General features: G+C 47.0%; 1 protein-coding gene and 1 long non-coding RNA gene across 9 annotated transcripts in view; one reads left to right on the forward strand and one right to left on the reverse strand.

Moving 5' to 3' along the window:
• Nucleotides 1–14,537, reverse strand: part of LOC134928074 (beta-Ala-His dipeptidase-like) — a 152,350-nt gene extending 137,813 nt beyond the window's left edge. The window contains exon 1 of one of the 8 annotated variants that reach the window (XM_063923363.1): nucleotides 14,257–14,537. Coding sequence is in view for 1 of the 8 variants with exons in the window: in XM_063923360.1 (XP_063779430.1) it covers nucleotides 13,412–13,465 (54 nt within the window). In the remaining 7 variants the exon portion in view is untranslated. Of the gene's footprint in view, nucleotides 1–13,097; nucleotides 13,313–13,400; nucleotides 13,675–13,753; nucleotides 14,073–14,256 lie in introns of those variants that run through there. The other 7 variants (XM_063923365.1, XM_063923360.1, XM_063923361.1 and 4 more) reach the window with 7 other exon arrangements.
• The window catches only part of LOC134928075 (uncharacterized), a 152,348-nt gene that overhangs the window by 125,831 nt on the left and 11,532 nt on the right, over nucleotides 1–14,985 (forward strand). The gene's annotated exons all lie outside the window — the stretch shown is intronic.

Raw genomic sequence — 14,985 nt, forward strand, 5'->3', positions numbered from 1 at the left:
ATAATGTATCACGGACATTGCAGTGTGTGGCATAATGTATCATGGACATTGCGGTGTGTGGCATTATGTATAACGGGCATTGCGTTGTGTGGCATAATGTGTCATAGGCATTACGGTGTGTGGTATTCTGTATCACGGCATTGCAGTATGTGGAATAATGTCTCTGGGGCATTGTGGTGTGTGACATAATGTATCACAGGTATTATGGTGTGTGGCATAATGTGTCAGGGGCATTACGGTGTATGGCATATTGTTTAATGGGCATTACAGTGTATGGCATAATGTTCAAGAGCCATTGCGGTGTGGCATAATGTATAATAAGCATTTATAAAAGGAGGAAAAATGACAAATAATGTAAGGGGCATGAATCAGGATTTTTTTTCTGTGGTGGCAAATATCTGTGCGTGCAGGTTGCAAAACTGGGGTATAAAGTAGTCTTTACCTGCAATGCCACACCTCTTGCAGTGAAGCCACACCCTTTTCTCTTCACTTTCCTAATGGCAATTGGGGGGGGGGGGGGGGAGAAAATGTATTGGCTTGGGGAGAATAATTTCTAGTTACGCAAAGCTAAACCCTTCTGAAGGTGACGATATGGGTCTTCTGGTGGATGGGTCGGTTACCTTGGCAAAGTACTTTGGGGGACATTCTGACCCGATCGCACACTGCAGTTTATCGCAGCTGTGCGATCGGGTCAGAACTGCGCATGCGCCGTCGCTGCAGTGCGATCGCCTCTGCCTGATTGACAGGCAGAGGCGGTCGCTGGGCGGGGGGGGATGAGACGGCGGCGTTTGGCTGCCGTTTCGTGGGCGCGGACCGGCCAACACAGGTATGGTTGGACTGTGCGGGGGGTGGGCCACAGCGGCTGCATGACGTCACACGCAGCCGTTGCGGTCCGGGGAGCGACAAGTAGCTCTCGGCCAGCACGCTAAAGCTGCTCTGGCTGGGAGCTACTCCTGAAATGCAAAAGCATCGCCGCTGTGCGATGCTTTTGCACTTCTGCAGGGGGGGGGGGGGGGAATAGCCCGGTGCTGGGCGTTCCCCCGCATGTCTATGGTCATGATCTTAGCCCTGCAACATTTTGCAGGGCTACGATCAACTCGGAAATGACCCCCTTAGTGTCCTCATTCTCTGTAGCACTCTTCCTGGGGTTTCAGGTGCCATGAGTTGTGATAATTGTGTGGGCTACTCTGCAGCCTTTTGCTCACTGGGTGATCAAGGTATAAATGACAGTCTTCTCTGTGCTAGTCATATTGCCTGTCTTGCTGACCATACTGAACATGTCTGTTGCTGAACCGGACTGTTTGAATACTGTTTATTTCTAGTCACAAGATCTTGACTTAATTCCCCGATAACTCTTATACCCCTTTCACACTGAGCTGAGCCTGAGCACCCAGGTTATTGCCTGTGAAAGTCAGCATGACCAAGGTCCTGGCGCAGTGTGTAAGGGCAGACCTGAGTTGTGCATCCCAGGTCTCGACCGCGGTTATTCCTGGGACTTACTCGGGTCGGCTGCAGTGTTAAATGAGTCATGCCTAAAAGAATGATGATTGGCAGGCTCAGGAGTACTAGGAGATGAAGTTTATTGTGGAACAGTAGTAACAGCGGTAATAGGAGTAATAGGTACAGTGGTGGTACAACCATGTAATTGTGGCAACCGCAACTCATACCTACAGTGCGACATTCAACACAATGACATAAGCGAGATTGCGCATGCATAGTGACTCTCCCATCAGCTATCTGAGATGAGGATCTAGGTAGACTAGAAGAATGGTCAAGAGCGTGGTAAAAAGTTTAATTCCAAAAAATTTAAAATCATGCACTTGGGTCTCAAAAATCCAAAGGCTAAATATAGTATTAATGGCACTATACTGGAAACTGCTGTGGAGGAAAGGGATCTAGGAGTCACTATTTCAGGTGACTTAAAAGGCAGGTAAGCAATGTAACAAAGCAAAGAGGAAGGCAAATCAGATGCTTGGTTGCATAGGGAGAGGAATCAGCAGCAGAAAGAAGTAATAATGAAACTGTATAGGTTATTAGTACGGCCTCATAGTGCCGTAACTGGACATTAAAGCGCTGTGTGCAAGAAACAGCATCTGCGCCCCCCCCAATAGTTAAAATGGGGCCAACAAACATATAGGGGCATAGCTTCATGGGGAAGGTACGTGGCCACAAAATAATACCAATTCATATTATGCTGCACAGTAGTCTCCATTATTCAAATTATGCCGCACAGTAGTGCCACTTGCACACATTACACCAGGTAGAGTCCAATTTTACAATTTACTCCAGGTAGAGCCCCTATCATACATTACGCCAGGTAGAGTCCCCTTTTACACATTACGGCAGGTAGAGCACCGATCATACATCACGCCAGGTAGAGCCCCCTTTTACACATTACGCCAGGTAGTGCCCTCTTTTACACATTACACCAGGTAGATCCCTCTTTTACACATTACGCCATGTAGCGTCCCCTTTTACACAGTACGGCAGGCAGAGTCCCCTTTTACACAGTACGACAGGCAGAGTCCCCTTTTACACAGTACGGCAGGCAGAGTCCCCTTTTACACAGTACGGCAGGCAGAGCTCCCTTTTACACAGTACGGTAGGCAGTGCTCCTTTTTACACAGTACGGCAGGCAAAGCTCCCTATTACTGCCCTGGTGTGTGTGTATGGGTGTAGAGAGAGAGAGAGAGAGTGTGTGTGTGTGTGTGTAGAGTGTGTGTGTGTGTGTAGAAAGTGTGTGTGTGTATAGAGAATGAGTGTGTGTTTGTGTGTGTGTAGAGTGTGTGTATATATATATATATATATATTTTGTATATGTGTGTAGCGAGAGAGAGTGTGTAATGTATGTGTGTGTGTATATATATATATATAGAGAGAGTGTGAGTGTGTGTGTGTGTGTGTGTGTGTGTGGAGAGAGAGAGAAAGAGTGTGTGTGTGTGTGTGTGTGTGTGTGTGTGTGTGTGTGTGTGTGTGTTTGCGCCCCCTTCCCCTACTCAAAACAAAATAAACTACTTGCAGTACTTACAGTCACAGCTGCCGGCTTCTGTTCCCCTAAACCGGAAGTCTCCCTCTCCGCATACTACAGGAGGCATGAAGGGGTGGGGGTGAGGGCGGACTCGGAGTGCACGGGAATCCCGGGAAGCCTCTGCGATGGCTGGTAATCTACACATCAGCACGGGCAAGCACGTGGGAGTGTCTGGGCGGGGCTTCGGGCGGCCACCCATGTTGACAGGCAGAGCTGTGGTCGGAGAGGGGGACCAGGGAGGGGGCGGGGCCTGCGGTTCGGCAGCTACAGTGCTATCCGGCTAGGGATGTAATGTATTGCATGAGGCGTGCCGAGAAGGAGGCGCACCTCACCGCTGGCAGCGCTACAGCTACTAGCAATGGTGGGGGAGCTGATAGGTAATAGTATATCTTGGCCTGCGGGTTGTGATGGTGGGCCTGTGCCCACAGTGCACATGAGCTGTGTGCCAGGAACAGCTAGTACACACCTAATTACGGCCCTGCGGCCTCATCTAGAATACTGTGTTTAATTCAATTCTGGAGCCAATATCTTCAAAAGGATATTAATACATTAGAGACTGTACAAAGAAGGGCAACTAAAATGGTGCATGGCCTACATCACAAAACATTCCCAGAAAGACTAAAAAATCTCAATATGTATAGTTTGGAGCAGAGAAGGGAAAGTGGGGACATGATAGAAACTTTCAATTATATCAAGGGTTTTAACAAAGTCCAGGAGGGAAACATTCTTTAAACAAAGAGAAGTATTAGAACACGAGGAAATGCACGGAGAGTGGAGGGAGGTGGTTCCGGTATGAATGGTCGACCATGTTATGGTCGACAGTCATTAGGTCGACCACTATTGGTCGACATTGGCATGGTCGACATGGACAAATGGTCGACACATGAAAATGGTCGACACGTGAAAGGTCGACACATGAAAAGGTTGACGTGAGTTTTTTTAACTTTTCTTGGTGTCGTTTTCTGCGTAAAGTGACGGGGAACCCCAATTAGTGCACCGCGTCCCCTCACATTGCTCGCTTCGCTCGCCATGCTTCGGGGCAAGGTGCCTCGCTCCGCTACCACTGCGCTCGGTGCAGGTTACCGTTCCCAATAGTAGTCCACGTGGATCGTAAAGTATGGAAAAGTTCCCCCCCCAAAAAAAATATGTGAAAAACTCGACCATTTTCATGTGTCGACCATGTGTCACTGTCGACCAATAGTGGTCGACCTAATGACTGTCGACCATAACATGGCCGACCATCCAAACGGATACCGAGGGAGGTAGGTTCAGGGAAAATGTGAGGAAAAATTACTTCACAGAAAGGGTAGCGGACAAGTGGAATAGCCTCCCATCAGAGGTGGTAGAGGCTAAGATAGTAGAGCAATTTAAACATGCATGGGATAGACATAAGGATATCCTTACAAAGAAATAAGAATCAAATTAGGTTTGAGGTAAAAATATAGTAAAAAAAAAAAAGGGGCAGACTAGATGGGCCAAATGGTTCTTATCTGCCGCCAAATTCCTCTAATGGTGTTTTGCTTTCTATAGCAATTGTATGTCATGATTCTTACCAGGGACATATTCATCATGTAAATTATCAGGCGCCGGATGGTACTTGATAATTAACATTGTGACTCGCAGCGAGCGCCGGAGCAATTCATCATTGCTCCGGCATCGAGACAGCTGCTTCAAAAATCAGCTGTCTGTACAAATTTTTTCACTACTACTTTCTTAGCACTGAAAAAAATCAATCAGTGCTAGCACTAGTGCGCTTGCGTGAACCAGGGTTCATGCAGGTGCACAAGCCCCCCGGAATTCGGTGGAAGAAAGACAGCAGCAGAGGGATCCAGGAGGATCCTTGATCGCAAGCCGGAACTGCTTCCGCTAGGTAAGCAGCTGGGGTGTGGGATAATCTATTAATGTATTTTCAGAGCTTGATGAATGAGGTACCCAAACTAGTGTATGGGGACGCCAGGCCAGCTCGGAAGAGAAAGGTAAGCAGGAGTTATTTGTGATATCTCCTGCGTTACCTTCATGATGTGTGGCCCCAAAACTTAAATTCTACAAAAGTAGATGAAAATATTAATTTAAGTGATTATGAAGATGCCCCCTAAATCTCCAGCATGTGGTGCTGCTTTCCCTTGTGGTGTTTCCAGCACATTCTGAACTCATTCCAACACATTCTGAACTGTGTAATTGACTGAATCAGCAGCTGTGTCTGTACTTGTGACTTGCTTATATTATCTGGCTCCACAGAGCCCTCCTTGCCAAAGCATTAAGTCAATCCCAGGTGTCCGGACCTGTGTAGTGTTTCCTGTGTGGACATAGGGGGTAATTCTGAGTTGATCGCAGCAGGAACTTTGTTAGCAGTTGGGCAACACAATGGCCCTCATTCCGAGTTGTTCGCTCGCTAGCTGCTTTTAGCAGCATTGCACACGCTAAGCCGCCGCCTACTGGGAGTGTATTTTAGCATAGCAGAATTGTGAACTAAAGATTAGCAGAATTGCGAATAGAAATTTCTTAGCAGTTTCTGAGTAGCTCCAGACTTACTCGGCATCTGCGATCAGTTCAGTCAGTTTCGCTCCTGGTTTGACGTCACAAACTCACCCAGCGTTCGCCCAGACACTCCCCCGTTTCTTCAGACACTCCCGCGTTTTTCCCAGAAACGCCAGCGTTTTTTCGCACACACCCATAAAACGGCTAGTTTCCGCCCAGAAACACCCACTTCCTGTCAATCACACTACGATCACCAGAACGAAGAGATTTCTTCGTTAAGCCGTGAGTAAAATACCTAACTTTTTATCAGATTTACTTGGCGCAGGCGCATTGCGAACGTTGCGCATGCGCAGTTTGCGACTAAACGCACCGATACGAAGAAAAATAACGAGCGAACAACTCGGAATGAGGGCCCATGTGCACTGCAGGGGAGGCAGATATAACATGTGCAGAGAGAGTTAGATTTGGGTGGGGTCTATTCAAACTGAAATCTGAATTGCAGTGTAAAAATAAAGCAGCCAGTATTTACCCTGCACAGAAACAAAATAACGCACCCAAATCTAACTCTCTGCAAATGTTATATCTGCTCTCCCTGCAGTGCACATGGTTTTTCCCAACTGCTAACAAACTTGCTGCTGCGATCAACTCAGAATTACCCCCATTATACTTCTGTGACTTACCTGCTGTATTCCAGTGAGTTTACTTCACTGCTATATGGATGGGATGTAGTTATGTGACAGGAGACCGCCGGTCACAATACTGGAACCTACATCCCGCCCAGCCACAATCCCGACAGTCGACATGCCGACTAACAGGGACTATTCCCACTCGTGGGTGTCCACGACACCCATGAAGTGGGAATAGAACCATGGCGAACGAAGGGGCTTCATTTCGGCCGCCCCCCCCGCGGGCATCTAAATGCCGGGATGCCGGCATCGGTATAGTGACCGGCGGTTTCCCGGCCGCTGGTTACGCAATACACACCGAAATGGACAATATGCTACTGTTAGTGACCTGCTTTTCCCACTGTTCCTGTTGTGTTCACTTTACTGGCTAATGCATACCTCCTAACTGTCCTGATCTTCGCGGGACAGTCCCATTTTTTGGGACTGTCCCGTTGTTCCACTTTTGGGCCGCAATGCCACGCCCCTTTCAGATAGACACACCCCTTTTCCAAGAGTGGGCGTGGCTTTGCTGCGCAATTGTCCGAACCACTGATTAATAAATGTTGGGAGGTATGGCTAATGGAATGTATGCTACAAGTGAGATATCTGCGATAATCCTAGTGCCTGTATCATCTACAATAATCCTGCAGGGGCCCGCCGACTGGGCCGAATATTCACTGTGTGCTGTCTATTAATTTACCACCCGGGCAGTAGTCGGCGGGCCCTAGGACCCACTTCGGCTCTACAGGAAGCCACAACCTTGGACACAGTGGCACCACAAGCAGGTTGCTTTCCAGCGTCCTGCGGGCATCCCCACTGTGTGCGCTGCGGTAATGAGACAACGCTAAGAAGCGTCATCCAGCTGTCTCCAGACACTATGGGAAAGGATGTGCTGCCAGCCTGACTCCCAGGACTCACTTCGGCCTGGGTAAGACTCTGGAGATCCGGGTGTCCGCAGTGCACCTGTAGCACATTTACTGTATGTTGAATAGGCAATGAGTGTGTGTGTGTGTAATGATTAATGCAGCATATGGGAGGTAATTATTAATGCAGCATATGGGGGGAGGGGGGGTGATTATTAATGCAGCATATGGGGGGGGTGATTATTAATGCAGCATATGGGGGGGGTAATTATTAATGCAGCATATGGGGGGGTGATTATTAATGCAGCATATCGGGGGGGGGGGGGTAATTATTAATGCAGCATATGGGGGAGGTAATTATTAATGCAGCATATGGGGGGGTGATTATTAATGCAGCATATGGGGGGGTAATTATTAATGCAGCATATGGGGGGTAATTATTAATGCAGCATATGGGGGGGTTTGTGTGTGTAATGATTAAAGTAGCATATGGGGGGTGTAATGATTAGTGCAGCATATCAGGGGGTTGAGTGTGTAATGATTAATGTAGCATATGGGGGAGTAATGATTAATGCAGTGTGTGTGTGTGTAATGACAGTGCAGCGTATCGGAGGGATGTAGTGCAGCATATAAAAGGGATGTACTGACTTGGTGCAGCATATAGGGGGGATGTAGTGCAGTATTTTGGGTGAGGGGTGTAGTGCAGTGTATGGGGGGGTGTAACGACTTAGTGCAGCATATACAGTAGCGGGATGTAGTGCAGCATATTGTAGTGTAGTGATGTGGTGTAGTGTAGTGATGTAGTGCAGCATGTAAGAGGGCATAGTGATGTAATGTAGTGATGTGTATTAGGGGCGTGCTGTGCAGTGATTTAGTGCAGCATATTGGGGGGGTAGAGGTGTAGTGTAGTGATCTAGTGACGTGTATAGGAAGGTGTACTGTAGTGATGTAATGTAGCGAAGTGGTGCAGTGTATTGGGGGGGATTTAGTGTAGTGGTGTAGTGCAGCAAAGTATTGTAGCCTATGGGGGGTGTAGTGCAGTGATGTTGTGTAGTGGGGAACGCGCTGCTGTGGAGGGGGCATGCCAGTGAGACACTGTGGGCACATAATGAGGACTGTTTGAGAAAGGGGGGCCCAAATTGATGTCTTGCTTAGGGCCCCATGAAGTCTAAATCCGCCTCTGTTACTGTTTACAACCTGCTTCACTTTGCATTATCCTGTGTGTTTTTAAATAAAGCCTTTAGTTCACTTATTTCTGTGGTGTTTCTATGCTTTTACATTAGATACACATACAGCGGAATTTGCCCGTGAACTACAGGTATGACATTGTGGATGCACGAATATTTAGGTATATTGCCATAAGCTCAGTTTCTGCCCAAAAACACTTTATCAAGGCTGGCATCATTTAGCATAGTCCATACTCTTTGCTTTGCATTTGGCATGTTCACTGCCACCATTTTGTTCTGGCATGTATACAATGGTTAGGTGATGCTTAATGCCATACTTCTTTAGGAAAGCTGCTCCTTCTCTATTTTCATATTCTTCACCATTATCAGATCTCAAGAATTTTAGCTTCTGACCAGTATGAGTTTCCACTCTTGTAATATACAATCTTGCTTATTACTTCATCCTGTGCTTTGAATAAGTAAACGTGTGTCATTCTTATGAGATCATTGATGATTGTTAGAAAATATTGTTATCCACTTATCTATTTCACTTTCATCAGGCCACACACATCTGTATCCACCAATTCCAGTGGGGAGGCAATCAATTTGCCGGTTGTCAGGATCCCGGCTGTCAGGTTACCGATGCCGGAATCCTGACCCCCAGTGAAATACCGGCAATTGGAATCCCGCCCGCCGCCCGGAATCCCCACTCGGGTGGTGGTCCACGTCATATAACCCTGTGGCGAGTCCGCAAGGAGACGCTGTGCTCGCTGCCGGTATTCTGCCTGTCAGGAGCCCGGCGTCGGCCTCCTGACCACCGGCATCCCAGACAGCCGGGATAACATACTGAATCCTGCCAGGGGTGCCTCAGGTCTGGATGCTAATCTTTGGAAGGGACAGTGGGCTTGCTTACCCTTTATACAACTTTCACATGTTGGTCTCTCTGTGTGGAGTTTCTGGATGTTATCATACCCCAGGTAGTCACCTCTGGCAAAGTTCCATAGATTGACTTGAACCACTCTTCTGTGTTTAGGACGTACAGTTGCTGGCATTGCAGTCCCACTCTTATTCTGCACAACACATTTGCCCTCTGGTGACTTGACCTTGAATCCTCTCTGCTTTAGGATACTTATGGCAATGAGGTTTTTCCCCATATCTGGTACAAATATTATATCTTGGATGTCTGTGAATGGTATCACCTCTTATTCTTAAGCATATCGTGATTGTCCCAACTTTAGCAGCTTTAAGGACAAAGGGGGTCATTCCGAGTTGATCGCTCGCTAGCTAGTTTTAGCAGCCATGCAAGCGCTATGCCGCCGCCCACTGGGAGTGTATTTTAGCTTAGCAGAAGTGCGAACGGTTGTATCGCAGAGCGGCTACAAAATTTTTTTGTGTAGTTTCAGAGTAGCTCAAAACATACTCAGCACTTGCGATCACTTCAGACTATTCAGTTCCGGATTTGACGTCACAAACCCGCCCAGCATTCGCCTAGCTATGCCTGCGTTTTTCCGCACACTCCCTGAAAACGGTCAGTTGCCACCCAGAAACACCCACTTCATGTCAATCACTCTGCGGCAACCAGTGTGACTGAAATGCATCGCTAGAAACTACATCGTTCGTTGTGCCCGTATGTCGCGCGTGCTCATTGTGCCGCATGCGCAGAACTGCTGTTTTTTTAGCCTGATCACTGCACTGCAAACAAATTCAGCTAGCGATCAACCTGGAATGACCCCCAAAGAGTAGGATGTATTGCTGCGCATGTTCGGCGGCTGTGCGGGATGCCAGTCAAACTTACTATAAAATAAGGACTAGTACTGTGCTAAGAATAAATGTATTTCAGCAGCTCCTATAAATAGATAATGATAATAAATGGTTGTGGGGAGCGCTTAAATGATGAAATTAGTTGGTGCAATGCCTCCCATAGACATTATACACATATTATTTATATATATATATTAACAGGCATTGCACCAACTAATTTCATCATTTAAGCGCTCCCCACAACCATTTATAGTCAAACTTACTGTATATTTTTTTTTTAAGTTTCAATCACTTACAAGGCAAAACCATGCCTTGTAAGTGATAACCCCTTTAAAAAAAACGTCCGAGTTCGGCCTGCAACCCGCACAACTGCTGAACTCGGACAGAATTAAGTCTAGCCCCTTGTCCTTAATCCCTCTGTTATAGGGCCGCATGTGCTTTGCAATTTAAACCATTCTTGATTGCAACTGAAGAGACTTGTGGCTCCTGACTCCATGTACCAACAATCTCTCTTGCGACTGTGACACTTAAGGCTGATTCATTTTTCTTGTTACGCTTCTTTGGCTGCACAGCATTTGTCTCTTTCAGTTTGCATTTATCGGCCTTGTGTCATCGTCATGTCTGTGAGTGTTTTGTGTTACTGGACTGGGATCTAGTGTTGGAGTAAGTGAAGAGGCCGGAACTGGAATTACTTGGAACCAGGCTGAAACCAGAATTGCTGAGAATCGGGCTGGAAATTGTATTCCTTAGATCCATTCTGGAACTAGAAAAATGAGCACTGTATACAAGACAGAAGCTTGCTTTCCCAATAGGGGACTCAGAGAGTGAACGCTGAGGAGCACAGAGGGTCCGTTCACAGAAAAGGCTATGAGAGACTTTGCACTGACAATCCGCCAGTGATATAGGTGCTTGCTGCTGAGTCCTCTGGGGAACGAGGAATTGGGCTTCCATTAGCAGTGTAATGGTCAGAGGACTGGAAAGAAAATTGCTGCACCCATAGTCCGGAGCAGGCGGGATTCGGTTTAGGTGTCCAAACCATTTTGTCCAACTTTGTGAAATATGAAACACCTGTACTTAGGCCTTTTGAGCTTTGTATTCCTTGTGTGTAAAGCAGTACTCACGGCACTTGTTTCAACTGGCATGCATATCTGGAATTGCAACAGTTAAGTCCTCACGATCTCTGTTGATAGTCATATTGGATTCTAAAGCTACAAATAAGAAATCAAATTCAGATGTTAAGTTTTGTACTATCGCTATTGCAGCTTTCTTGTCATCGACTTGGACACCTAAAGATGACAACTGCCAAGATATAGACATCATCTTGTCAATATACTTGTTCATGTCTTTGCATTTATTCAATATGGTACCATACAGTGTTCACCTCAAGATTATTCTCCTCATGAGACCTTTATTTTCATACGGTGTCTGGGCAATTTGCATGTCATATGCTGACATTTTCCTGTGAATAATGGAATAACCGTATTGCTCCACTCTTAGGCCTATGGTTCCCATGGCTTTATCTACTTCATCAGGATTAGGATTCTCACCTGGATTATCTGTAATCTCCCACAGTTTTTCACGCTTGAGCTGCATCTCCATAGCAAACTTCCAAGTGGTTTAGTTCTCTGAACCTCTCAGATTTATGAAATTCATGCTCAGTGCCACTGCTCCTGTACAGTGCATGCTGTGTGCTGATCCAAACACATGACTCTCTGTATACTTCACACACAGGATACTGTGCCATCTGTGGTGCCTGGACCCATAACATGTTGATATGTCTTATTGGTGTAAAACCTAGGAGCTTAACAATAGGCACCAGCGGAATTATGAAATAGACCATGCTTGCAGACTTACTGTGGAACAGCAGTAATATGTACATCGGTGGTACAACCATGTAACTAGCTGTGGTAACAGGTATTCACACAGTGACATGTGTGGAGACTCGTACATGCTTTGACTTGTCTGGTGGCCATCTTGGTAAAACTGCCTGTCCAGATTCACTACAGGAGACAGAGCAGGAGCGTACTCCTCTCTAGCATGTTCTTGCAATCCTTTCTTTTTGAAGTCAGTTAAGAAGTGCGACTGATCTATGGATCATCCACAATGCATGGTGGTTGTTAGGGTTCACTCTGGCTTTCATAACTTATCTGTCCCAGCTGGTGAACATATCAGCCCACATAGATATATCCCTACTATACATACCAGTATCAGAGCCGTAACTAGACATTTTGGTGCCTTGTGCCAGAAACAGAATTGGTGCCCCCATAATTAAAATGTGGACAGTGCATGCCAAAAGTGCGCTGCAAAATATAGGGGAGTGGCTTCAAGGGGAAGGGGTGTGGTCACAAAATAATACCAATTTATATTACGCCGCACAAGTCTCCAGTAGTGCCACTTATACACATTACACCAGGTAGAGCCCCTTATATACATTACCCCAGGTACAGCCCCCTTTCAAACATGACACCACAGTAGAGCCCCGTTTCCCACATTACACCACAGTAGAGCAGAGTTCCTTATATATTTTACACCAAGTAGAGCCCCCTTTTAAACATTATGCAAGGTAGAGCCTCTTTTACACTTTACGCCAGGTAGAGTCCCCTTTTACACATTACGCCAGGTAGAGTCCCCTTTTACAAAGCCAGGTAGAGCCCTTTTTACACATTGCGCCAGGTAGAGCCCTTTTTACAAATTGCGCCAGGTAGAACCCTTATACACGTTACAACAGGTAGTCCCCTTTTACACATTACACCAGGTAGAGTCCCTTTTACATATTACGCCAGGTAGAGTCCCCTTTTACACATTACACAAGGTAGAGTCCCCTTTTACACATTACACCAGGTAGAGTCCCTTTTACATATTACGCCAGGTAGAGTCCCCTTTTACACATTACACAAGGTAGAGCCCCCTTTTACAAATTGCGCTAGGTAGAGCCCCCTTTTACACATTACACCAGGCAGAGTCTCCTTTTGCACATTATGCCAGGTAGAGCCCCCTTTTACAGTGCCAGGGAGAGTCCCCTTTTACACATTGCACCAGTTAGAGCCCCCTTTTACACTTTATGCCAGGTAGAGCCCACTTTTACACATTACGCCAGGTAGAATAATATAACATTCTCATTTTATGCATCACTCACCACCTCAAGTTCTGTGACTGAGAGCAGGTGGGGGAAAGATCATCAGAGGTCTGACTCTGGACTCACTGGGCTGCTGCTGTACTGTGAGCAGGAATGCCTCCTCCTCTCCCCTAGCCCAAACGCCATGGCTCTTCACCAACCTGGGGACCCCCTTTCTCAAACAATCCACCCCAGTCAGTGTATGCTAAATTCCCCAAAGCGTGTTGTCTTGTGGTGAAGAGGTGTGACCACACAATAGTATGCCCAGCAGGCTGCCTGTCATGCAAGAAGTGATTGCAAGGCCACTGTCAGGAATCGACTTACTGCAGCTGCACCTGTATATCAGGAGCAGCAGGGTGAGTCAGTCCTTGCCTTGGACTTCGTGTCATTCCTCTGAACTATGTCTCTGGCTCCGTTCTCCAGTTCCTCTTGGTACCTGCTCTGCTTTCCAGTCTGGTCCTGCACTGCTGTGGAACCACAAGCACCAGCAACCCGGGTACCTGTGATCAGCTTCACATCTTATCCAGCTACAGTGTGCTCCAGCCCTCTGCAGTAGAGACTCTCCTCCAGGTGCATCTCGTTACCTACACCTGTTCATCAGCCTGCAAGCTACTAGTGTTATTCCAACCTGCACTGAGGATTTAAACCACTTGTTCCTGTCTCCTGCAAACAGTTACCTGGCTCACTATTCCCACCATCATCCCTGCTGTGCTCCACAATCCAGGAATCATCAGTTCCCATACCGATACATCGGTCCCCTGATCGATTGTTACCCACGTCACAGACTTTGCCATAGACTTTCACATTCCACGCTGTTACACCAACAATTGCATATCTTCTGTTGTCATCAGTATTCCTGCTGCCATATTGTTTGTATCAATTACGGAGGGAGCGAGAAGGAAGGTGTTACATAGCGGGAGCGATGAGGAAGGAGAGGGTGTTATATACAGAGTCAGAGAGGACAAAGAAGAGAATGTTATACAGAGGGAGCGAGGAGGAAGGAGAGAGTGTTAAACAGAGGGAGAGAGGAGGAAGGAGAGGGTGTTATACAGCGGGAGATATGAGGAAGGAGAGGGTGTTATACAGGGGGAGAGATAAGATAGGGAAGAGTGTTATACAGAGGTAGACATGAAGTAGAGAGTTATACGGAGGGATATGAGGATGAAAGTGACAGACTTACACACGCCCCGTCTCCTATCCAGCTCAGCAGGTTCAAGGATCTTTTCTGGATCTGAATCTTCTGCTCCGGAGTGGACCTTCTGTCTCTTCTTAGGAATGCTGCTGCCCGGGCTTGTCTGCGCCCACTGACAGCATGAGAGCTCAGCTCCCAGCACCAAGGGCTGTCTCAGTGTCTCCTCTCCTGTAGTTACCAGTTGTGTCGGGCCGGCAACAGTAAAGATTAACAACACGGGGGCAGCATCAAACGGCCAGGCCCAAATGCACTGACTGAGCGATCAAACTGAAAATAAACTACAGCTCCCAGCAGCCCTGTAGTTTATTTCCTGTTTATTCAATAGTGCAGTACTGTGGTGCGGACATGAGTAACCGTGGCTCCTTGCTACCCAGATTCATTGCTATCAAGCGGCCGTGTGGGTGGTGCTGCCAGATGGTGTGCCCACAGTGAATATGCGCTGTGGGCAAGGCACCACTGGCACACACCTAGTTACGGCCCTAACACATATTGTTCAGTCCTATTGGATCCAGTTTGTGGTAAGTCAGAGCAACAGAAAGCCATATCACCAGAGTGCAGGGACCTTGGTGCAGGTAGGTAAATCAGGGCAACTTCTTGTGGACTCTCCTAGTTACTTACTCCAAATTCACCTGTTATTTTGGGCAAACTTCCAGGTTTGGGGAGTAAAGCAGCAATTCTATTGCACTGTCTGCCATAACTGTTACCTTTTTCTAAACT

Source organism: Pseudophryne corroboree, chromosome 5, assembly GCF_028390025.1.
Source record: "Pseudophryne corroboree isolate aPseCor3 chromosome 5, aPseCor3.hap2, whole genome shotgun sequence".
NCBI classification, from domain to species: domain Eukaryota; kingdom Metazoa; phylum Chordata; class Amphibia; order Anura; family Myobatrachidae; genus Pseudophryne; species Pseudophryne corroboree.